The sequence below is a fragment of the Pseudopipra pipra genome, chromosome Z, assembly GCF_036250125.1.
Source record: "Pseudopipra pipra isolate bDixPip1 chromosome Z, bDixPip1.hap1, whole genome shotgun sequence".
In the NCBI taxonomy this organism is placed as follows: domain Eukaryota; kingdom Metazoa; phylum Chordata; class Aves; order Passeriformes; family Pipridae; genus Pseudopipra; species Pseudopipra pipra.
The window spans coordinates 20,881,673-20,907,746 of record NC_087581.1 but is presented as its reverse complement, the minus strand read 5'-3'; the positions used below and the strand labels follow the sequence as shown (position 1 = coordinate 20,907,746).

The 26,074-nt window shown below is 39.8% G+C and overlaps 1 protein-coding gene across 4 annotated transcripts in view; it reads right to left on the bottom strand.

Moving 5' to 3' along the window:
* LHFPL2 (LHFPL tetraspan subfamily member 2) overlaps window positions 1-25,230 on the bottom strand; it is a 119,583-nt gene extending 94,353 nt beyond the window's left edge. For 2 of the 4 annotated variants that reach the window (XM_064642450.1, XM_064642451.1), the window contains exon 1: window positions 24,626-24,863. Coding sequence is in view for 1 of the 4 variants with exons in the window: in XM_064642454.1 (XP_064498524.1) it covers window positions 24,626-25,049 (424 nt within the window). In the remaining 3 variants the exon portion in view is untranslated. Of the gene's footprint in view, window positions 1-24,625 lie in introns of all 4 variants that reach the window. The other 2 variants (XM_064642454.1, XM_064642453.1) reach the window with 2 other exon arrangements.
* Window positions 25,231-26,074: the final 844 nt, after the last annotated feature.

Below are 26,074 nucleotides of genomic sequence, written 5' to 3'. Positions count from 1 at the left end.
ATCTTTCTAGTGGTAACAAGGTAAATTGTGAACATCCTGTTACAATCTAGATAAAGAAATCTTTTTTCAGATAAGATTTCATTTGCATCCTTCTTTTGTAGTAAGAGAACTGGCAAGCTCATATCTTAAGATGGTGAAGAGCTTAGGGGAAAAAAACCAACAATTCAAATTAACAAAATTTCCTTTAATAGAGAATTTTCCAGTTTTCAAGAACAGCACCTAGTTATCACAAATTTAGCACAAGTTGGTAATAGAGATCCTATAGTTCTTCTGCTAGACACAATAAAAGACACAAAGATTCCTGTAATTCTGGGAGTAGCAAAAATGTATGAAGTTAACTGCACAGAAAAACAGGCATTTTAATAAAACCAGTGTAAGTAGGATAACCAGTGTAAGTTGCTTTCAGTCCAGCAGCGTACATGCCATGAACAAAGCACTGGCCACAGCTCATCAAGGAATAGGTCAGTGGCTCTTTGTTGACCATATCAAGCTTCCTGAAACCTGTCCGCACTGGATCCTTTTGGAAATGAAGGGATGTTTTAGTTCACTTGGAAGGCATTTTAGTTCACTTGAAGGCATTCTTCGGTTATATTCCTTTAATTTGATCAATAGCCCAAATAAAAGGGAAAAAAAACACTCAAGAAAAATCCATTCTGTATGTGTTTAGCAAAGCCCCACTTCTTTGCTCCTACCCAGCCACAGCAAGGCCTACCTTCCCAGGAAAATGTTTTTTTTTCTTTCTTTCTGGATACAACCAGCCTCCTTACAAAATTAAAAAAAAAAAGTAACCTGATCCTTTCCTTCTAGCTTTCCTCTCCATATCAAACTCCTATTACAGGTGTTGCAGATGCAATCTGACAGGCCCATACTTTTAATTAATCCTCATGTGGTCAGTATACTATTTACATACTACATACAGTGAATTTCAGTTCTCAATGAATACAGGAAAATTCAAAACAGACTTCAAGATATTTCAAATTTTAAACCCATCCACAGAAGACCTGCCTTTAAATCAAATTATTGCACTTCCAAGACATATGTATTTCTCTGTGTGTGCATCTGCCATCTGTATCTCTAGTAAGCAAAGGTTCACAGACATTTAGTTAACTGCACCAGTAACTTTGGAGTATTTTCAACGTTTTGCAAAGCAAAAAAACCCACACAAAACACCCCACAATGCTTCTCTGACAACATTAAATTAGATTCCACTGTATTTCAGAAAAAAAATCTGTTAAACCCAAGAGTTCAGTCAATAAACATTAGCCCCTTACATCAAATGTAGCTTATAAATGATTAAGCGTTAAAAATCCCACCCCACTCCAGTGGGTCAGATAAAATCTGCTGCTTCTTAATTGACAAAATATTTAACCAGTCCGAATAACCAAAGAGAAGTTAACCCCTTGATTCCATGTGTTTAAACTTTAACATTTACAGTGTGCAGAAAGTATATGCCAGTTACTTAAAAAAACCCTATTTGCAGCTCACTTGCTTTGATGTGGAAATAAACACAACAGCCACTAGCAAATGGCAACATTTACACACAAAGTAACTTTTTTAATATTTAATTATAACTAGGAACCTGGTGGTCTGCTATTTCTGACTCTTTATGATCCAAGAATTTAATTTAAACCAATTTTCTCAAATAAAGTCTTTACAATCTTACCTAGCAAGAAAACAATCTCTGAAAAATTCACCTGGTCAAACATCTGAACTCAACTGCTGGACAAATCTCATTTTTCCAAGAAACAGAAAGCAGAGTTTTTTTCTTATATTCCTTCAGAAGAGGAACATCAATTTTAGAAAGCAAAACTTAAAAATAAAAAAATCTATTTCTGTCAAGCTCTCTGAAAAAACTAACATATATTAGCACAGCTCCAAGTAAAGATTTTTAAGCAAGCACCAAAAGCAAAACAATAGCTGAATTTTACCTTTAATCCTAGCATGTTAAAGTAAACCAAGGTTATTTCCCTTTGATCTTTAATAGAAAGCAGTCAGGTACAGCAAGCCACTGGATCCACTGGTTTTCAGCTCCTTGAAAATAATCAAGCCTTTACTATGAGAATGTATCTAAGTGATAAATGAAGGACACATCACATGATATACTTCCAAAATATATTAGCCAACAGCAGTTAAGTCTGTTTTTCTGATGATACTGTGAGTGAAATTTTCAACAGAGTTGACAGTTAGGTTTGCAAAGTTAACATCAAGTTGCTAGTGCTGACGCCTAAAACTAGAATTGGGAGGAAGTTCGTTTCTGAAATACACATCTAGCTAGACAGCGGTGCAGCAGCCAGCCTGCCAGCCTCCCCCAGGGCACTGACAGCTCAGCAGGCAGCTCTTTGTTGGGCTGGAGAGCTTCTTTCACTGGTGCCAAAACGTGGGTGCTTTTCACATGCATTTTTTTCTGTATCAGAAGCCTAACACCATCCATCAGCAGCAGTCACAGGTAACAACATGAAATTCTGATTAAATCATGAGACGGATGTGATGCTTCACATTCCCCAGACCCACTGGACATTTTATGTTTTTTATATTTTTAAGAAGTCACTTAAAACCAGTCATTCTCCTATGCATAGAGATGAGAAATGGTAACTTCCCACTCCCAACAGCAGGTAACACCTAAAAAGTCTCACAAAATGGGGTTCTTTCGACCATTTTTTCCTTCCTCATTGCTTTCTTACTCTCAAAATGAGTGGGTCAGCTTTATTAAGATGGGAGAATCCCCCAACTTCTCTCCTTCTGGCAATTCTGTGACCTGAGATGGTGAGGACACAGCACTCGGAGGTGGTGACTGCCTGTGAGTCCCCCAGCCTGCAAAAAGATGTGAATACAGCTCCATCCATTTTCAGTGCAAGCATCCAAACTGGCAGACCAAGGGAGGTTATGGCACTACATCTTTAACCAATATGCTGTAGGACTATGGGGCAGGCAGAGATCTTTTACCTACACATCCTCAGGAGAGGATCCCATGTTGGCAGAGATGACCAGCACCAACTAGTCAGGTACTTCCACTCCAAAGGTAAGCAGGCAACAAGCAGCAACTGTTTCCATGGGCTAATTCTGCAACCTTCACCATTCCCTTGGAGATCTCTGGTTTTCTCTACTGACTCTACAAACATTGCATGCTCTAAGATCAAGTAACATAAATCAAGTGGCAAATTTTTCAGTGCTACATAGGATTCGAACACAGAGTTGCTTTGAAGCTGCACCCAGCACTTTTATGACTTAATATACTTGTATATCAATTTCTGGCAGAATTTGAAAGTAAGACATTCTGAAAATAAATTTATGGAAGAAAAATGAGTCAAGGGAAAGATTCAGTTTCCTTTTACATCCATGACTCATTTTAATTATCATCCTGCAGACATATCAGTTAATTGCTAGAAAGAACTGATTATTCCTCTTTTTCTCCTTATTACTCCTTTTCTCATTAGGTAAAAGCCACTGCACACTCACACTGAAAAATCATAACATGAACTGAAAACAGTTCAGCTTTATACTTCTAGCATTTTAACCTAATTTTGCATTTTTACCCCATTTTTGAACTATAATTTTTGGAAAATAATAGTAAGTCTACATTGTTAAGGCATGGGTTTTGGGTTTTTTTTGACATGTGAAATGGGTTACATCAGCTAATAAAGTATCTATTTTAAAATTAAATATCCAGATGTGTCTCTAGAAGTTTATGTTTAAATCAGTGAATTATGAAGGCTTTATTTCACAGCACAGAATTTTCTTCAAAACATTCATCAGATCAAGGTTTGGTTTTATTTTACTATACCACAAACGATCTCAAACTAAAATAATTTGTCTGGGAAGGGAAAAAAAGGACAAAAATTTTACTTACTTTTTTTATTTGTGTGATTTATTTTTGTGTGTGTGTGAAACAGCAGAAGTCATGCTAGAAAGCGAGGGCTTAAAATTCAAATAGAGCTGTCCATCTCTTTCCCTTGTCATTCCACTAAATGCTCTATGCCACTGGCAGGGAAAGAGTTGATTTTTTTTCCATCACTGGTAATTTTTGAATGCTCTTTTTATATTGCAGCTTAAACAAGAATTAATCCAGAAATATTCCAAGCCTGAAAGTCAGGCTGCCTGACCACAGGGGTCCTTTAGGGCCTTGCAATCTCTGGTTTTGTGACTCTTCAGAGGCTCGCACAGGTAATGTGATTTTTTGTTTTATGTCACCAGTAAAACAATCAGCAAAGAGCTAGCAGCTTATCTGCAAACCCAGGTAAACAAACAGCTTCATAGTTACAGTTGCATTACATCTGTCAGTTAGCCAGGTCAAAACTGATACTTTGATTTTGCTTTGATTTACTTTGTGAACACAAAAGGCTGTTGAAATGTTAAGTACTTCACCTAAGCCTATTACACCTTTATTCATCAACTGAACTTGTCACTTCACATGAAAAAAATACCAAGTTAATTTCATCAGACAAATTTTCCCCAAACAGTAACAGTTAGTATCAGTTTTATACACTTATTCCAGTGCCTACATCTCATCATAGACAACCCAGTGTCCCCCCTATCTGTTTTTTCCAGCATTTCTATCCAGTCCACCCAGTACCTTGGAGGAAAAAGAGTGTGGCTTCCAGGTAGCACCCACTCCTTGAGGAGCAAAATATTGCTGCCTACCACAACTTGATGCAGAAGGTCAGGCCGAAACTACTGGGGATGGGAGCCAGTGACCATTTCTGGTGTATCACTGCCTGCCACCGTCAACTACTCTTACCTTCTCAGGCAGCAACAGCATTCCGACTATTCAGGGCTGACGGTACAGACCACTCACACATCTGTACATTCAGCTGTCTTCCTAGCCTCTCCTCCCCAGCAGCTCATAACAAAACACAGATCCAGCCCACAAGTCTGTCATACACTAACTCATCACACGTTATCTAATAAACTAGAGACAGAACACTTGTGTCATGCTCTAGTCTCCGAAACTTCTCCAGAAGAAAAAAATTCAATAAATTTGTACGAAAAGTGGTGAGGATGGGGATGTAAATAGCATTAACAGAGCAGAGAACTGACTGCTCAGCTTTTCCAAATTTTCTGGACATACTTCCTTTGGCCTTGGGTGATTTTAAAGGATGCTGTTACGGCTGGAGTTACTGGATTGGAATCAGTTTTGTTATAGACCTGTGAAAAGAGGTTGGTTTTGCACTCTCATTTATAGTTTTTCCTTTCCTATTGAGTAATGCTCCAACTGTAATGCTGCAGTTAGCTTCAGTCCTTATACAAAAAACTCAACAGCCCTCAATACAGCGATCAGGATAATCACACCTATGGGGCAGAGTCTTGACTTCTTCTAAACAAGATTTGTAGCTGACTTCTCATCACTGTCCAAATACTGAAGTCACCTGTGAGGTGAAATAGGAGGAAATTGAGTTCTGAGAACACTGGTTATTATCCTACCCTAATGAATTAAAGAATTAATGCAAAAATCAAACTTTTTGTGTATTTCAGATTTAATACAGATACACTGTGTATCCTAGAAATGAGCAGACGTCTAAAGTTTAATAGGTGGCACTGGGAAGCATTCTGAGATGTGTGTCAAGGTGAGCAAAGATACTCTGCAAATCTCTTAAAATTAAAAATCTACTGTATAGCTGCATTCGGCAGCTGAAGGCCAGACTTTGGGACTCAGAGGCCCTCTGGCAATTTTGTGCTCTCAAATAATTCATCAAGAAAGTGCCTGGATGTTCTTTTAGAATTTTAAGGCAACTGAAAACCCGCACGGAGCAGTTGCTGCTGGAAAAGGGCTTTAACAGTGACTACAACAGCTATGCTGGATTGGGGTTTTTAATCAAATTTCCAGCTTACCATCTCCATTTCTGCACATGCAGAACTAATTTCTTCTCATCTATGTGATCCTAAGTATATATATCCTGTATAATCTTGATAGGTGGAAATCATACATTTCAATTCACTTCCTATTACCCTGCATAATCCCTCTATAAACTGAAATCAGATATCTATGGTATTGGAACACCATCACTGCCAAATGGGTCATCTGTCTTTCAACACCTTTGAGAAAAGTAATTTTCTTCCATTTTAGATCAACAGATTCATATAAACTTGAAATATCAATATATAGCTAAAGGTTGTCTATAGCTATTCCTAGTTACTTAAATTTCTAGCATCAGTTCCTGTTATAATTGATGCTGGTATTTTCCTCTATAGTCAGTAGTCAGAGTTTTATAAAGGAAAAGAAGATTGCATCTCTTAAATGCCAGTCAACTTCTGAGGTAACTTTAAAAAACCCCCAAACTCTCATCAACAAGAACACTGTTATGGCCTTAAAAAAAATAAGCTCCAGACAACCTTAAACAGCAATCCCTACTGAAGAGAAAGAAAAGTAGATAGAATGCTCATAGCAACACTTAACATATTCCAGTTCCTTTTGTTTTTTAAACCCCAAAATTAAAACTGTATCCTATCACACTAGCAATTACAGGTCTCCTGAAAACACCTGAAAGTATATCACAGACCATTCATGGTGTAACTGTTATATAGACTTACCATGTTTTAAGAATTGGCATTTGTGCCTTCAATGCTACATTAAATAAATAAGTAAATAAAATAAATAAATGGAATTAGGCTTTGTTAAGTGATTGAAAATGTGCCCTGTTTGTGACTACCTCCCTGTACTGGATGCCCTCTACAAAGCTGCTGACACGCAGTCTCAGAACATTCTTCTTCTATCAAAGTCAGACTGACCTTAAAAAAAAAAAAAAGGATAACGCTGTGCTGTATCTGCAAGAAGCACCAATTTAAGCATGACAATTTCTTGCTCAGTGATCACACTCCTAAAGGCAAACTTGTGTTTCAGGATGGGAAAAGAATAAAATTTCAAGAGTTCTCCATCACACATGGGAGACTTGTGTGATCTTGATGACAAAAGCTAATCAAAAGTGCCACAAAATGGGATCAAATGCTCAGAATACGGAAATGTACAAACATGAAGTGCATATGAAAAACGCACTCACATAGACAGCACATAGGTCAGCTTATGCTTCCTTGAAAACAGCAATAGATCTCTTAAGTAAATATCTCTCTCACTATTATCTGCAATCATTTCTTTCTCAAATGCTCAATATTAGCTTTATTAATTGACTAAAAGAATAATAAATACAGGGTCTGAAGAACTGCCAGACATAGGAGATAAAAAATTTCAAGGTACTAAAGTGAACATGCACACCTTTGAAGCAAGTATCTTTATTTCAGCTGAAACAAGACAGGTAGGCTCCCCTTAACAGGCATGTTTTCAATATAAAAATCAATACTTGAAATTTTATCAAGAAACTGACACCACTCAGTCAAGGTGGCTCAATTTTTTGCTGTTTTGTTCCTGTCTAAACACAGGAAATTCCAATTTGAAATCTAATTTTGCATCTTCATCTATTTATAAGAGGAAAATAAAAATACTAGAGCCTGTTTTAGAATAAAACTACATAAGGTGTTAGAAATTTACAGAATGTGTGCTAAATTTTCATGGTCAAATGCCTAGCTGTAAATGAAAGACCAACTGACACCATACATGTTTTACTAGTCACACAACAACATTCCTCAGTTATTTTTCAGAATACTGATGTTTCTTAGAAGCACTTTTTCTCAATAGCAGCCATGCCAGAATACAGAGAAGCTGGGGATTTGGTTCCTTCTTCAAAATTCAACCAACTCAAACCATTCATGCAATTAAAAAGCCTAGTAGTTCACCAACGCAATGAAAAAATAACTGTAAAAAGGGATAAACTAACTTTGCCTTTAGGAACTAATTGTGTTCACTTTTGGGGCAACATTCATCTTTTTAAAGTATCAAATGTAAATGCACAAACTAAAAATAAAAGCAGGCAGAATTACAGAAAGCTGCCTAAAAATTGGGAGTAAGCAAGTGCCTCATAACTTCAAAATTTGCATTTATGATAGATAATTAATTTAATAAACCACACTTCCTGGCGGTGTGCCAAATCCACCTCTCCAGGAAACTCCAGAAGAATGTATGACTACCATGTGGTTGGTCACTGAGCTATCTGAGAAGCACATTGTGAGCCGTACTCATTCATTCATATGAAGGGATATAGTTATGAGGTTTTGGAAAGGGAATGGAAATAACTCAACTGTTTCTCTTGTTCAAAAAAATCTGTATTAACATTTCCCTGTTGTTTAAAGCAGTGGTCGTAGCTGCTTGTTTTGTTTGATGTAGTTCATTGTCTGTTGGTTACATTTAAAGTTTCCAGTGAATGATTATATGAACCACCTCTTGACATCATCCCACATGAAAGACCGGGAAGTCTTCTACCAACTGTACCATCCCTATCCAAAATATATAAGACTCCAGTAGTTGTCCATGCTTTTAAGATAATAGTGACTTCAAATGAGCTTCACCTAAAATGAATTGCAGAAATAGGTCTGGTGGATGTTTGACAAAATGGAGTGTCTACCCTTTTGGTTACTGCCAGACAAACAGCTTCTCAAATATTCAGTTGTAAATAACTACATGTACATATGCTCATACAGTCAAATCCAGTTAATATAACAGGTAGGGTATGACCTCTGGATTCATGATTGGCAGGCATCCTCCAGTCACATGGTGAAGCATCCACATCCTGCTGCCTTTAGGACTGTGGAGTCCTCAAGAGTGAGGAAGATGGAAGCAGGAGGTTTGCAATTCATCCAGCTCAGTGCCCTCTCTCTGCTTTTGACTAATGTGCCTCAAGAGATGAGACACGAATGACAGGCTTGATAGCATCATTACATGAAACAAAACAGAAAAACAAAAAGAGGGAAAAAAATGGAAAACATGCCAGGTTAAACACATGAAATGGAAAAACTTCCCAGACATGGAGAGTAAAAGAGTTAACTACAAACCTACACATCTGAGGTGCATAACAGATTCTGTATATTAAGATCAATATTCAGCAAATATTTCCATTACAACTTCTAACACAAGTTCAAGAACTAGTGAACTTTAGCACCAAAGAAGCTAAAGTTCATCTAAAAACAAAACAAACCCCACAAGTTGTTCTTAGAAACTGGAGATAGGGAACAGACAGTCCGCTCTGTCTAGGTCAATGCAGGACTGCTCATTACAGCATTGCTTTCTGAACAAAGCATCCTATTTAATTTTATCATATCTGACTAATGCAATTTTTGATATTTGACAGGAAACAGTTCCAGAGAAAATTATTTCAATACACAAAGTAACACTGACACACATCCCACATTTTCTTCATGTCATCCTATTATCACCTTGCTTTTTTGACGTAATGTCACCACTGTTTAACAAAAACATTAAGAGTAGTTTTGTTTTCCTCATAAATCATCCCACCAATCCTTTGATCCTTTTGACACCTTCTTCTTAATTCCTTTGATTCCATCAACATCTTTTCATAACAGGCACCTTGAAATGCTTGCAATTCAAACAAATGTAAATGTACTCCAGAACAAAGAAGTGTGTTATAAGATAGGGAAGAACCACTCTTTCTTTCCTCCCTTTTTTGGTCCCTAGAATATTTTTGCAGACAATTGGAACTGATCTTTTTTCATTACTACCTCAAACTCGGATCTTATGTATTTTTCAGGGTTCCTTAGATACTAAGAGTTTTTAGGTTTCCCAGACCCATTTTCTATTTAGTTTAAACTGCATAGCTGCAGAGCATTAAAAAATATTTCGAGATAAAACTCAATATAATGTATTTCTTTCCCTTATTTAATTTGGAAGGCTTGATGCTGAATGAGGGATGATACCATGATGTCTATCTCTGGTGCTATTTCCTTCACAGATTTCTGTCCTGAAAAAATTATGAATTAGTTCTGCAAAAGACCAAACTGTGAGTTCTAAAAATTATTTATGAAATCACATCAATTATCATCAAATAACACTTTTTTTCACATGTCCAATCAAACAAAATTAAGACTGTGTGTTTTGCAAGACTCAAAGTACATCTCAAAAGTTACCACTGTAACAAGCAATCACATTATTATAAATACTAAATGCCATAAAAATTGCAATGCGCAACCACTTGCTTTTAGAATATTTTCCAGACAGTGCACATGTTTAAAAATTTAACTGTTCACATATTTAAGCAGTTATCTATCTTGTGCTGGAACAAACCAATGTGTAGGTGGTGAATCTTCCAGCTGAGCTGAGCAAAAACATTAGTATACAGAAAAATAAGTGAAAGGGAGCCAAAATATCTCCCCTCTAAAGGCAGAAACTCATTTAAGCACATGAAAAAACATAGTCATTAGGGAAACTAGTTTATCTTCTCTTTCTGAAAGGATATAATAAATAACAGACACAATTACAGTATAGGCCACGTCCAGGAAATCTGTGAGGTCTCTTGGACCACACACTCCCTCTAGAAAGTCACACACATTAGTGATGAAGCAACTCACCCACTCAGGGCAATGCTCAGATCACTTACATATGACTAGAAAAGTAGAGAGAGACATTCACCAAATGGTTACCAGCACCTCAAGAACTACTACCATTGCCAGACTGGATGCCAGCTATCCCAGTGGCATTTGAGGATGCAGGAATAGCTACAGGCCTCTCCACAGGCTTATACTCCCCAATAATTCCAATGCAAGAGGAGAAAAAAAACCATTTCTAGAGAAAGTCTTTTGTTGGTTGCTTCATTTATTTTTTTAAACTTCAACATGCAAAAGCCCTCAGAACTGCAGAGCTCTTTCAACCTCAGTCAGCAACCACAGAAGTGGGTATGGATCATCTTGTGCCAGCCTACAAATTACAAACATCCCAACCAACATGCAAAAGGAAAATCAACTGCTTCCTGATCACACTAAATTACAGAAGAAGGAATATGGAATTTTTCATTCAACAGTTGCTTCTCCTCCAACTGGCTGACAGGTTAGGTATGTCTGCCCATTCTGAAAACCAAATGTACCCTATCTTCAAAATAAGACAGATTACATAGAAGCCATTCAAAAACTTGGCTCTCAGCAGAGCCATAATCTAGGGGGAGGGACCAGGTCCTGCATCTTACTCCACTGTGAGAGCACGTGAACTTCAAAGAAAAAAAGGGGCCAGGCGGAGGAACCAAATAGAAAAACAAAATCCAGCTTCTGCAGCATAGACAGGTTATGCTGACTATAGCCATCTTCCACTTTAAAACTTTATCTCAGTCAAATGAAAACACATACACAAAAATAAAAAACAACTAAAATATAGTTCATGGAAAAATTAATATTCAAAGCTTAAAATCAGCCTCTACTCACTAAGGACAATGCTGAACAGCAATTTTCATTCCTCTTTTGGTTCATAAACAGAGACTATTACAACATTATCAAACCATTAATAGAGTAACGGCATGCACACGTTAAAACAACAGAAACACAAAATTTGAACTACTTAAATTCAAAGCTACTGGGACATATAACTCATCCAGGATCAAATAATTAATTTAGAATTACATGCAAAAACAGAACAGTAGTTATATGCAAAAACAGAACAGTAGTGTACAGCAAAGAGACTTTAGCAAGTTGCCGGTGGTGAGCAGACAGAACAGGTAGGTGGACATATCTATTATTCTTTAAGCAGGACACTAGCTTCCCTGCAAGACCAGCAGACAGACTATTTCTATCATCAAGTAACGCGATAAACACAAATTAAGAGATACGTTCTTTGCTTCTCTCAAGCAAAATCAAGATGCCTGTGGCGATCCAAAGATAACAGAGCACTCCCTGCCCTGAGCAAGGGAGCTCACAAAGAGAAGCTGTTGGGGTGAGAGATCTGTGGGGTTTGCCAGTAGGAGCCCAGATTTTAGCATTTGCTAAGTCCTTGCATCCACCCTTGCACTGTCACTTGAACCATCTTGCCTTCTCCTCTCTTTATGAGGACAATGGCCATGCACAGGACTGTACACATCTCTGAATATTAAGCCAGTGCTTGTTTGTTACTATTTCATGTAATGCTTTTTCGTTATTCTTCCAAATTACTATTCCTTTAGAAAAAACAAATGCTTGATCGTACCTGCTTCCTCTCTAAATAAGATACATAGTGATGTCCTGAGCTTCCGAGGCTGTGCAGAAAACCACAGGAAACTAACATTAAAAACAAAACACTGTTTTCTAAAAAAGAAACTTTATATTTCTGAGAATTTGACTGAAGAGGGACACATAATGGTCTAAGTCAGACCAAAAATAAGTAGCAAGTAATTTTGTTTCCTCCCAGACTGCAAACTGCTTCACCATTCATTGGGATTGTAATTGTCCATTCCTCAATTATCAGACCAATGCCTTCCTCATATGGACTGTAATGTCTGAGGACTTCAGAGACAGTGTGGAATATGTTACATGTACTTGCAAAGATGGATACACACATACTGCTCTCTTCAGCTAATAAATGATGCCTCAGCCCAGACACACAAGTCTGAGGTACTGGATTTTAGTTAACCACTAATTTAATAACCTTTCACATTATCAGACACAGAAAAACGCAAGTGAGTAATGATAGCATTCATTTTGATCAGTCTCTGTTCAGACTTTCAGTAAAAAAAAAGTACATTGGGAAGAGAGATATTTGTTTTTCAAATTATCTGGCTTGTTTGAGGCAAATCTGAACACTTCATCCTCACAGACAAAAAAAAAAGTACTCAATAAAGTAATATATTCTACTTAGAAGTGCAAGCATGAATGGAAAGTGAAGCCTGCAAATGTAGACTATCCCTTGGCAGAGAACTCTATGATTATAGATATGGATTCATCATGAAAAACTTCAAACGGAAGATTTGCTAATTGGTTATTAAATTATTTTTATGACATTAGAACTGTGTGTAGACGTGTATTTGAGACATTCAGACTTCTTTAAGTACTGTATAATATAGAATGGAGAATAAAATAGTGTCTGACAACTTTGTCAGATACGCCTTATTATTATTAACTTTCTCCTTAAAAGTACTGTCTTAGAAGAGGAATCATGATCATAAATAATATATCTGAGGTCAATGATTAATCAATCAATTAATTGATAGATAGAAGCAAGACCATTTTTCTTTTCTTTCTTTTGCAGCACAATTCAATAGCAAAAGGCTAAATGGAGAAAAACCATTAAAAAGATCTTTTTTTTTACTGTTTTCACAGATCGTATGTGAAGTATGAGTCCCTCAGATACAATCCCTGAATCTCTGGCAAAGAACCTTATACTATTCTTCAGCTAAAAGGCAGTTAGATATCTAAAGATTAGCTTCATGTTACCTGATATACTTCTACATATAATTAGTTAAAGATACAGACAAATCTTCCCCTGTCCATATAGGAGAGGTGTTTTAGTCCAAGAGAAGAGCCGGACAACTTTACTGTCTAAACAGAAAAGTTAACTTACCTTATCAGTTCCAAAATACTCAGCTGTAATGCTGTTGACTATGACTAATTGCATTTGGCACAGCTTTAATAAACCTTCAGAGAAGAGAATTCTATTTGCTATATGCAAATACATCATCAGTTCAAATATTTGCAGGTATCGGATGATGATATTTGAAAACAAGAATACTTCTGGGTTTTTCTAGAGTCCATTCTTAAGGTAGTCACAAAGCAACTTCGCTGTAGTAACATTAATCAACTTTCAATCCGTGTGCAGAGATCAAAGTAGTTACTATATACAAACATCCCAACAACAACAAAACAGCACTCACAATTATTTACAAGAAACTTCAGTAGTCTCACCTACACAAACCCAAATGTTGCCTTTCATTCTCCACCTCCAAAGCCACATATTTCAATAAAGCCCACTCTGTTTTGTGAAACAAACTGAGTATGATCAATCTACACCAGCAGTAGATGCAGGAACAGACTACAGGGGCTCAGGATGGAACTTCCTAACCTGCACAATCCTTGCCTCTTTAACTCAGATGCCACTGCAGCAGCACAGGATAAATCTGGGAACTCAAGCACAGAACAGTCTAATACCTGGTACAAAAAACCCTCACTGGCACTATAATCACCGCACAGGTTTTCCACCTTCAGTCAAAATCACATTCCCTCATGCCTCAAACCAGTGAGAAAAGGAGCATATAATTGTTTATTTGGCATTACAAGAAGAGAGGAAACACTTAGGGGGTAAGACATGAAGAAGCCCACTGATAAGAGTCTGGAGGGAAAGATATCGTTAATTTAACCCCCATAGTCACTTTGGAAAACCAGCGGAAGTATGTTAAACATATTAATACATGACAGAAAAGTAAAGAGGGCATGCGCAACACATGGCAGTGTCTTCATTAATGCCAGATTACCATTTGGTATGATCACCATGCAAATCTATGCCTAAGCAGATGCAGACACAATCATGTTTAAGTTTGCATGAGCACAGGATGCTGCATTCATGCTGACTTCACACCAGCTGAAGAAGTACAAACAATACCTGTTCAGGCATTGTAAGGGTCATAGAGAGCTGAACAATATCTGACAGAGCAGAAAACCCACTAGTATAAGGTTAACAATAAAACTGGAGATGAAAAGTTATGTTTACGTGTGTGGTTATGGGTTTTTGATCTGCTGACTAGTACCCTAAAGACGTATCATTGAATCAACACTCTAACTCAAGCCAGTAAATCAGTGTCTACAGGGTAAGAAGTAACACAGCATCCTCTTCCCTCTATACTGCTCTGTCCCCACAGGCGATCTAAGAGTTTTCAGTCTTTAACTCTGGAGGGACGCTCATGTAGCCTGTGCTCTTGTAAGCAGTTAAAATGTATCTACAATAGAAGGGAGATGGGCAGAGAAACAAAAAAACTTTTGTATTAATGCAATTTCACACACGCATAGGAGAAAATAAATCAGAAAAGCCAAGTTGGGATTACAGACATAGCTGCTTAGATTGCCTAAATGAGACAATATGTATTATCTCATCTGGCAGTTTAGCATGACTGAAATGAAACATAATTTGCAGTTGACGCCAACTGGCAGGAGACAAATGTTCCTGGTAATCTTTGTGTTTTATTAAAAAAGTACTTCTGTCTTAAATTATATGGAAAATGGATCGGAGACTTTTGGTCTAAAAAGTACAAGATTTGCAGATGCTACCCTGAGCTGCTAACTCAAAGAAAAACGTGTATTGAGTTTTTACAATTTAAAAAGACAAATGTAAAATTATGCCAGGTCTAATCTTCTACCCAGTACCTCTGCCTCCAAGAGCAGCAAAAAGCAGATGTCTGGGGAAGAGCATAAGAATAGCGTAAGCATGTAGTCATACTTTCCCCACATACGCTCTTCTCCAATAATCTGCAGCTTGGGAACTTTCAAAGCCAGAGGTCATGCTTATGTATTTAATAATCCCCTACAGACTCTTTTTTCCCCCCACTCAGTTTGGCCAGTCTCACTTTGAATCAGTATAGATTTTCAGTATCCACAACATCCTGTGGAGTTACACAACTTAATATATGTGCATGACAGAACTCCTCTTTTTGCTACTCCAAATCCAACACCTGCTAGACTTGCTAGTTCATTTTCACGCTCATTAGTTCTTCTGCTGGGAGAGAAAATGAACAATTGATCCCTAAGCCCCTCGCCATGTCATTCATGTTTTTATAAAACTATCACTGCATCCCCAGTTGTCTCTTCTACTCAGCAATTTAACTGTTCTTTGTAAGGAAGGTGTTAATGCATCTCTGGCTGTCCTTGCCAGTGCCTTGCCTTCCCCTTTTCTGTAGTGTTCAGTTATCTGAACACTACAGTTATCTGCTGGCCCTCTGTAGCAGACTTTCCACTCACAGACTTACTCCTCAAATTCTTTTCTAACCTGAGTTCTGATGGACATTTATTTCTGCCAGAATTTGACCTTTCTGTTTTTTTCTTTCACATACAACTTGTACCTTTTTAACTACACCTACTACTCCTGAAAGTGCATTTTTCAATTTTCATTATAAAATGAACTACTATTAATGTTGCAAAAAATAGACAATTACAAAGGCCAAGAGATTCTTGTGAAAATATTTACCTCCATCACCTGTAAATTAACAGAAAGACGGGAGGAGAAAGTCAGTTTCCCACTGAGCATTACAAGTGACATGAATTGCTTTCCTCAGTCCACAAGACAACTGGGAATACAATGATTTTTTCCTACCACAGATTCTTCAATACACATTTCTAATTTAAACCATTTACACTGCACAGAAAATACTTTCTCCTAAAATTCTCTCTCTTCTGTATTTCTTTTCCTGAAAAGGTTCATTACGCACAGAAAAAAAAAGAGACTTAGTTAAAAAATTTGTCCCTTTTTTCAGGTAACATTTCTGAAGAATGCTTGTTTCAGTATTTTCAGGGTCTGTATGATGTGATAAAGTAAGCTATTATATAACCAGGCAATGTTAGTCTAGAAAAGGTAGCTTGTTTATTGGAGAAAAACATGAGAGCTCAAAATGACTAACTGGAGGAATTACCTGAAAAAACAATGCCATCTTTAGTAAAAACATGGGCAAGATGCTACAGTTAGGCAGAAATAGCCAGCTATAAAGTGATCTGTGAGAGTAATGTCTTAGAAAAGCATCTTTGGATGAGGATCTGATGGATCACTGCCTGACCATGAAAAAGAGTCACAGTGCTGAAAAAAACATCCTCATTGTGTTAGTAAGTATAAAGAGGATCCTGTTCTGCTTTATTCAACATCATTAAAGCCTTAAGGGGAACACAGTCTTAACTTGGACGAACAAAAAATAGATGTGAAGAATCAAAGTAACTCAAAGAAAAGCAACAAAAATAACTGGTGCACAAAACCCAGCACCCTTGAGGTGAGAAACAGGAGGCTATGGCAGTTAATAAAACGCAGTGTGAGAAGAAAAACAGCTACTTGCTGTGTCCAAGACAGATGTAGGATGAGCAGTTGTGATGCTAAATTGCAACGGGAAAGGTGTGAATTGGATAATACGAAAAGAAAACTTCCCCATAGCATGATGATGTAAGGGAGACCGTTGAGTTCCTTAGAACAAGTCACAGATGACAGATATGGATGATCCTAACCTGACATAGAAGAAGGGACTAGATGACTGCATAAGGCCTCTTCAATCCTATATTTTTATGATCTTTTGGGGACCTAAGGCGAATCGCTTCTTTTCACTGATTTAACAACAACAAAATAAAAGTGGGGGGTTAAAGGGAAGTACAGGGTTGCCTTGAAAAAAATTAGGCTATAACCTGCTCAGACAAACTTTGCATTTAGATCCTTCCCCTGCCCAACTCCAAGAAGCCTGTGGAAAGAATGGGAGACCAGCAGTCAAGAGCTGGAGACATTGTGCTGAAAATGTGGACTTCTATTCTCTGATCTTGCCTGGACATTCTTTAAATCTGGCTTGGAAGCACAGGCATACTATGCAGAGTACAGTGCACATGTACATGTGAGACACTCCCAATGTACTCTTACAGCAACAGATCGTTTACCTACTGTGCAATGCACACAGTGTGCAACAGAAAATTGAGGTAAACTCTGCTGATATGTGCTGGTCAAGCACCAATAAATCAGAGTATTTCTAAGGCTCTGTTTTAGATTGGACTTTCACTCTTTCACGTTAACATGTGCCATTCCCGCATTAACCAAGCTCAAGAAAGGCTGGATATTTCTGTACTCCAAATCTGGCCGCGATAAAAGGCAAGCTCTAATTCAAGCTGTCAGGGCTGTCAGGGAATGCAGTCTGGGTCACTTAGATGTAAAGATTGGTTGAAGGTAATTACACTGATTTTATGCAGTCATGATCATGACTAATGATTGAATAAACATGTATACGCAACACAAACCTCATGCACATTTCTGCAAAGTGGATACCTCTGCTAAATTATCTACCATCTCAGCAGAGCAATCAGCTGGGCAGTCTGTGGAATATCTTGCATGCCAGCTGTCATGTACTATGTCTATTAGTAGCTTAAAGAAAACCTAAACCAGAGAAAAATGAGATCTTTGTTAACTCCTCAAAGGTAAACCACACGAGAGCAACACTAGCCTGAGAAAAAATCAGTGCAGAGAAAGACAGAGAAGAGACATAAGAATGCATGAAACTTTTATTATTATGCCCAATTTGACCCACCACTTAATGTTGAACTTACAAGTTAAAACAATTTTCTAAAAGCACGGAAGCAATACCACAAATATGACTGAACATAAAATGTTATTATTCCCAATATGTAAAATAAAAGAACATATTACCATATTTAGACTAGAATTTACATTTGAAATTTTCTTGTAAACTTTAAATTACTTGGACTTGCCTGTGCAAAATGACATTCAGTGTTTATCAGGTGTCTGTTCCAAAATCAAGTTACAATTGCTAAAATTATCACGATGACCAGGTATACTTACCGCCTTATTTTGTGAAATAAGCATTTTAGAAAGCTGTGAGAACTAGAGGATTTGTATGAGATACCCTCCAATACTTATATTTCAAGCACAATTCAATATGTATTATTCATCAGTACTAAACAATTGTGCAGAAAGATGCTAACATTCCTTACACACAAAGAACTCTCTTGAGAAATTCTCTACAAATCTTGCTTTAGTGTCATGACTGTCGCTTACTCACTCCCACCTCAGTGAGATGGGCAAGAAAATCAGAAGAGTAAAAGAGAGAGAACTCATGGGTTGATACACAGACACTTTAGCAGGTAAAGCAAAAGCCACTCACGCAAGCAAAGCAAAACAAGGGCATTCCATTCACTGCTTTCCATGGGCAGGCCAGAGTTCATCCACTTCCAGGAAAGCAGGGCTCCATCACAGGTAACTGTGACTTGGGAAGACAAATGCCATCATTGCAATCATTCCCTCTCCTTCTTATTCTTCCCCCAGCTTTACATGCTGAGCACATTGCCATATGGTATGGAATATCCCTGTGGTCAGCTAGGGTCAGCTGTCCCAGCTATGTTCCCTCCCAGTTTTTTGTGCACCCCCAGTCTACTTGCTTGCAGAGCTTGAGAAGCTGAAAAGTCCTTGACTTGGTGTAAGTATTGCCTAGCAACAACTAAAACATCAGTGCATTATCAACATTAGTCTCATACTAAACCCAAAACAGAACACTACACCAGCTACCAGGAAGGAAATTAACCCAGCTGAAAGCAGAACATCAGTAAACTTCTAATATATGACAAACTGTACTCTTATCTGCAGCACCTTCTCTTTTACAGGTACTTTAACTGCAGGAACAGTAACTATATTTACAGCACTCTTTATATATGACTTATTAAAGATTTCAGAAAAAAACACCACCCCTATATATGAATGAAAGAATTTTCAGTTCAGCCTTCCCTCCTCAAAATTACTATTTGCACAGGACGTATCTAAGCAATATGCACTAATACTGCTAAGAAAAAAAAACAAGAGTACCTAACCATTAAAATAAGGTTTCTCTCAAATGTGTTTGCCAAAATGTAAAACTGGCGCACTATCACCACCACGCACTTTAGTGATGAGGTCAGGTTTTGACAAACGAAAGTTCAACGAAAAGGCTGAAAAACCTGTTTACAATGATCCCAGACACAAGCCTTGCAAGCTGCAATTCACTGACCTATGTAAACTGATTTGGCTTTCAGATAATCTCCCAATGAATACTATTGCAAAATCTATAAACACAGATGGCACCAACTGGCACTCTTTTTGCAATCTCAGCAGAAGATCAAATAGATACAGATACTGAATTTATCCTCCCACTTCACAGGTGATTCTTTCCAACCAGGTTTAAGGGATTATGCTTGGAAGCTGAACCAAAAAAGTTCTGCCGCAGCTACCCAAAGTCTCGGCCACCCTGAGAAGACACACTTCTCAAAAAAAGCTGATTTAAGAACTATACGGCTTTTAATAAAGCTTTTTAATAAAGTTCAGATCAGGCTATAATTGCTACAATTATCATGTTGACCATTTGTATTAGCAGGAAATTTACAAGATTTTTTTCCTAAAGCAGCATAACAGAAAAACCTACTTGGGATCAAAAAGAATTCTGCAAAATGAAAGGCCAACAACCTACAGTCAAACTTTAGTGAAATAATCAATCATAATATTAAAGGCTATTATATAATTTTACCTACAAAATTTACTGTTAATCATCTGGAATAGAATGACAGCACTAATACCTATTGATGAACTGTCAGAAATTGTGTATGAAAGAAGGTGTACAACACATGCAGTGTCAAGTGTCAGCAAACATGAAGATCAATTAGTGAACTCTAAAGCTAATTCTGTGTGTGTGTGTAAATTCAAATCCAGGACACTTTCACCAGTAAGATGTTAGATATCATGTAGAACACATGAATCTAACAATACCTTCATAATCTTCAAAATAATGAGACAGCATTAATACAAAGAATTTTGAAATAGAACACTCACACCAATGACAAGGCAGGCTGTACAGCTGCTTCAGTAACATTGCTTCATTAATCGTTTCTGAGCACTAGAAGCTGTCAAAGGTGAAAATGAAAATATTTGAAAATCAGCTTAAAGTAAGTCTTTTTTGTGTGTCTGGGTTCATTTATTGTAGTACTCTCACTTGCTGCAACACAAAATGACACTTTCTCCAAGACATTTTTTCCTCTTTTCATTATATTTCATTCTCATGGTTTGTCATTTAGTTGTCATGTTTTCACCATGGGCCTCAGAGAAACCCTCAAAGAAAACCCCAACCAACAACATCTAAAGCAATATACGTAAGAAATGTTTTAAGAAACAAATTGCTGCAGCATTTTCTTCATGCAGCAACATCTTATATATTCTGGATTCTCCTTTGAAGAGCCCACATCTAACTTTACTATGCAGCTCCAAGCTGAAAAAGACAGTATTATTATAAAAATCAAAAGACAAGGAAGACTGGAGAAATTAGTTTTAGCAACAGACCATGATTTTTAGTTTTTTTTTAATTACATACAGTGAATCAGAAACTGCATCCTATTGATTGTGTGAACAGCACAATGGTCTCTATCTTCTGCTGTGATTTATTTATGCTCAGTCATGGGAAATATAACTGCCCAACTGCTACATGTATGGCCATAGTTCAGAATTTCATATATATTCCTGATCCACTCACACAAATTGGGTACATTTGCAGTCATCTGCTTGCCATTGCAGCAAATTTATAATTCAATTACTCTTTTATTGTGGGCTTTGTTTTCTTTTGAATTACGTTTCACAAAAATATCTTTTAAGAAAATACTTCTAGGAAAATTGATTATTCTCTGATTAACTGATGTTGAAATACTTACCTGTGACTTCCTAAAGTCTAAACATAAGGAGAAACAAAGGTAATTAAAAAAGAAATTAAGTTCACAAATTGGCATTATTTTTCAAAATGCATCAACTACTTTCAGCGGTAAAACATGAAAATATCACTTTACTTAAAAGACTGTTTAAAAGTAAAATAATAGAACTTGTTTAGACAGCTTTCAGAGTATCTGACCAGACTTTCCCAGCAATTTCAAAAGACAAATCTATTTTTTTCATCTGGGTTTTATGGATGCTCTACATTCAGCTTAATTCCAGTTCATCTGTATGTAGGACAATGATTTTGGAAAAATACATCCTGCTAGTTCCACATTTCCAGGGCAGATCTCCACAACCCAGGAGAAATATGTCAATTTTCTGAAAGCTGAAAACCCAGAAGGAATAATCTAAGCAAAAATCTTTAGCATTATTTTAACAGACTTGTTAACTATAATCACATCAGCAATTGTCTCTGCATCAAAAAAGAACTCTGAGAGCCAGGATCACCTTCCAGCCGCTAGCCAGCTCTACACTTGTTGCCAAATGAGTTAAAAATGCTGACATCCCAAATGATTTATCCCTAGGCAGAAAGCAAAGAAATGGAAACTGTTGTGGGGGAAGGGAGGCACAGAAAACACAGAGGAAAGCAGCAAATGGGAAGACACAGAAAGCCCTTGTTCCAGGGGAAGGAAGGAATGGGGACATAAAAGGGCTTCTCTCATTGCCACCAGCAGTTCAGAAGTTGATCATTGCTTTCCTCCCCACAGGCTGGATGGTGCAAAGAGTCACCCACAAGATGAGCTGTGTGTGTTTGTGCCTGTGCACCAACACGTGTGGGTAGGAAACAAGGACAGTGAGGGACAGTGGAGCAGCACTTCACCCTCCCACTTCAAGCTTCACCAGGGGCTAGTCCTACGTGAAGAGACTCTTTCCTTTTGCTCTTGTAACAAGTTGATTTTAAGACACTGAGGGTGAAATTCCTAGAAATTGTTTTCTGCCTGCAGAGCATAACCAGAAATCTCTCATCAGATAGGAGCTGCCATCCTGTGTTCAACAGGTCCCCTTGTCACAACCACCTCTTCTCTTTTACTAGGGAGCCCTCCAACAAGTACTAACAAAGTAGAAGCTTCTGGAAATACAAACTTTGATCAGTAATAATTCTGTTCTTCACAACACTCAGGAAAATAATGAATCCTCCTTTTCATGTAATTATTATTTAAACAGCAATGTCTACACGGTATGCAAAATAAAACACTAGGTTTCTTGTCTGGTACCAACTACACAGTCACATGCAGCTCAACCAGCTCCTGCTGATGCAATAACATGTAGCACTTAGTATGTCATTGTCCTACTGTATTACAAAACACCACAAGCAATTTTCACTGCTATAAGACAGAACATGAAAAAAGATCATTGCAACCATGGACTTCCTTTCAGTCTGCGCCAGAAGTACTCCTGATCCAAACTTACCAGCCCAGCACAATCCATAGTGACTTAGATGATGTGGAGGAATATGCTTTGGCTAAAGAGATACCAAAATGCTGCTGCATCCACTCCCAGTGATTTATATTTGTAAAAGCAAATGACACACTATTGCTACTTGCCTGACATGTGGGTACATCATCACGCACGCATCTCCCAGAATGCTTAATAAAGCAGATGCTTAACTAACAAAAAGATAAAGTGGGAAATTTCCTACATACTGATTAGAACTACTCTATGACCCACACAAAGAAATCCTGTGAAGAAAGCAGTGATGTGATTAAAACTGGAGTGGCTGCAACTATCATATTCAGTGAAATAATCAAGGAATGGTCCCATGAAACTGTGTCTGAGATAAAACCCTCTCATTAACTGCCCTAACAGTCTGTCTACATCCTGCATCTAACAATGCATGAACACGGATAAAATACTCCAGAAGGTGCCTTAGATTAATTTGGATTATATTTCTGCAGTGTGATTCACTCAGAAAAATAAAATTGAACATTTATTTCAGTGTCCATGGCACTTCCTAATTAGCCACTCCTTGTGCATAGCATAAATTTAGGCCTCTATGAGTTACAGCACTGAGTTTTCTATGACCAAAGCAAACCCATGAATACAAGAGGGCTCCTTGCAGGTGTGAGCTTGCACAGCCAGAACCCACTGCAGGACTGTGACCAAACAGACATCTTCATTACGGTATTTGTAATGGTGCCGAGGAATGTTTCCCTAAGAAAGCCAAACCTTGTAATTAACATACATAATGTTTCCTTCTGGATGAGATCAGCTAGAGCATTGTAATTGTTATCAGTTATTCTTATTAACACATCTCTGATTAGGATGCACACACTCGCAGTGTCTCGTTTGCTTACTTCTGGCTTGGTGTAAACTTATTACGATGGTGCAACCCAGCTGCTCTGCCACCAGGTACTGGTAGCACGTGCACTTGTCTGGACACAGCACTGCCAGCTCTGCTATTTTACTTGATGTTGCTCCAACGCACCCACAACTTCTGAATTATGGGATCCAACCTCAGCAGTGAGTTCCTTTGAAGTGACGCCTAAACTGCCAATAAACTTGCACTGGTAACCTGTGCCACCCACTTCTTGCCCTTCCCTGAAGGGCCATAAGAAACAAAGTACCCTCGCAGACACACACATCCCTCCCTCAAAAAGTGGGCCCAGAAAGGCGAGGAGAAGGAAGAACACGTCGGAGGTGCGAAGGCGCCAAGGTGATCTTTGAACACTCGCTCCCCACGGCAGCCCGCGGAGAGACGAGCAGCCCCCGCCCGTGCCGCCCGGAAGAGGCTGCAGGTGTGCCGGCCGGGGGCAGGGCGGCTCCCGCTCGCCGCGCTCCCCGTCCCGCACGGAGCCGGTGGGGGCGCCCCCGCCGTCCCGCGGTTCCCGCGCCCCCCGTCCCGTCCCCGCCCCCCTCCTGACGGCGCAGGGGGAGCGCAGCCGCCCCGCGGCCGTGTGCGCGGGGCACGGCCACGGCCACGCCAGCCGCCGCCCGCTGCCCGGCGGGGACAGCCGCGTCCCGCCGGCTCGGCTGCTCGGCGGCACCGCCGCGCCGTAGGAAGGGAGCGGGGCAGGAGGGAGCGGGGGAAGGAAGGGGGCAGCCGGGCGGCTCCGGGCGCCTCGCCGGGTCGCGCCCCGTGTCCCCGCCGCGCTCCCCGCGGGGAAGGCGCCCGGGTGCCCTCCCGCCCGCCGCTGACCCGGCAGACGCCGGGCGGCTCTCGCCGGCGCCACAACCCCGTCTCTGCCACCCCCTCCGCGCCGTACCCGTCCCGCCGCTGCTGCTCCCCGGCCCGTCCTGCGGCTGCAGCCCCAGCCCGGGGGGAGCGGCAGCCCAGCCGCCGCTCGGGCAATGAATGGAAGTGCACCCAGCGGTCCCCGTCCTCCCTCCCTCCCTCCCTCCCGACCCCGCACAACTTCGGCGGGGCCGCCGCCTTACCTCTGCCGGGCAGAGGCGGCTCCTCCGCGCTGGGGCTCTGTTGTCGTCGCCGCCGCCGCCGGCCCCCGCCCCGCCGGGCTCGCCCTTTTCGGCTCCCGCCGCGACCATGCACCGAGAGAGGAGGACTTGGATCCCGCTGAGCGCCGACCCGGCCGCCCTCAGCCGGAGGGAGGGAGGGAGCCGCAGCGAGGGGCGGGGAGGGACGGGACGCGGCCGCCCTGCCCTGCCCAGGACCGGCCCCCTCGCACTGACGTCCCCCGCTCTCACACCGCCGGCCGCGGCGAAGCGCCCGCACCAGGGCCGGGCGGGAGGCGAGCGAAGGGAGGGAGGCACCGCGTCCACGGGCGGCCTGGTGTGCCCCGGTCAGCGTCACAGCTGCGGGGACAGGCTCTGGGAACAGCAGGAATAACCTCTGCCCTGCCATCCTGGCGTTTGAATAACCAAGGCTTCTCGTTTTACCCCGACGCAGCCGGCCGAGAACGGGCGCTGGGCTGCGCGACTGGCGGTGTCAGACCCGGTACTGTCCACTGCACTGCGCATCACAGTCAGTCTGCTCCACTGGACCTAGCCATGGTGGATGCACTGAATGGAAAGTAAGAATGGTAAACACCAACTTGCCCTGTCTCCAAACATTCCTCTTAGTCTAGACCTTGCAATTTACATTGTAAGAAAATGTCTAAAAAATTGCTAGCGATAGTTTTCTTTTCAAACCTTTTCCCCTCAGAATAAATAACTTCCCACCAGTCTCCCTTTCAAATCACAGTTAACACTCTTCCAGTTTCAAAGCAGCACTCTGATGACCTAGGCTTTTCCAGGACTTTGTAATTTTACAGATATCTTGAGATGTCTAGTGCTAAGCACATATGTATCTACAGACATGACGCTCATTTAAAGCATCTGCAGAGAAAATTAAGGTTTAGGCTTGGATATGTCTCTGCATGCCTCTGCTATCCCCTGCTGTTGCACCCCTGTGCAATATGCTGATCGCTGCAAGTGGATGACAGGTGTCTAACTTCATACAGCTCATCTCAGTGTCAGCTTCATTTGATAGATTGGAATTGGCTGTTGCAATAGATAAAACCAGCTGCTAAGTGAGTCAATAAAATAAATCACTGGGTCTCAAGAGACATAAATGAAGTGCTACACCAGTGCAAAACTTAATTTGCTGCAGCTAAAGCTGTTCTCCTCCTGCGAAAAAGTAAGGAGTTCTCTTTTCACAGCTATCAGAATGATATCTTTCACAAACACTGCTTTTACTTGAAGCCATGGCTTTGGTCTGAATTACCTTTTCACTGTGATGACACAGAGGGATCAGTACAGGCTGGTCCTGCTAACTGCTGGGACTCCAAAGTCTTCAACTGTGCAAAAGCATATTCCATCTGATTGGACCCAGCTGGGGGATCTGTGCTTTTTTTTTTGGAGCCCACTGCTCAGAAAACCAAAAGTCAG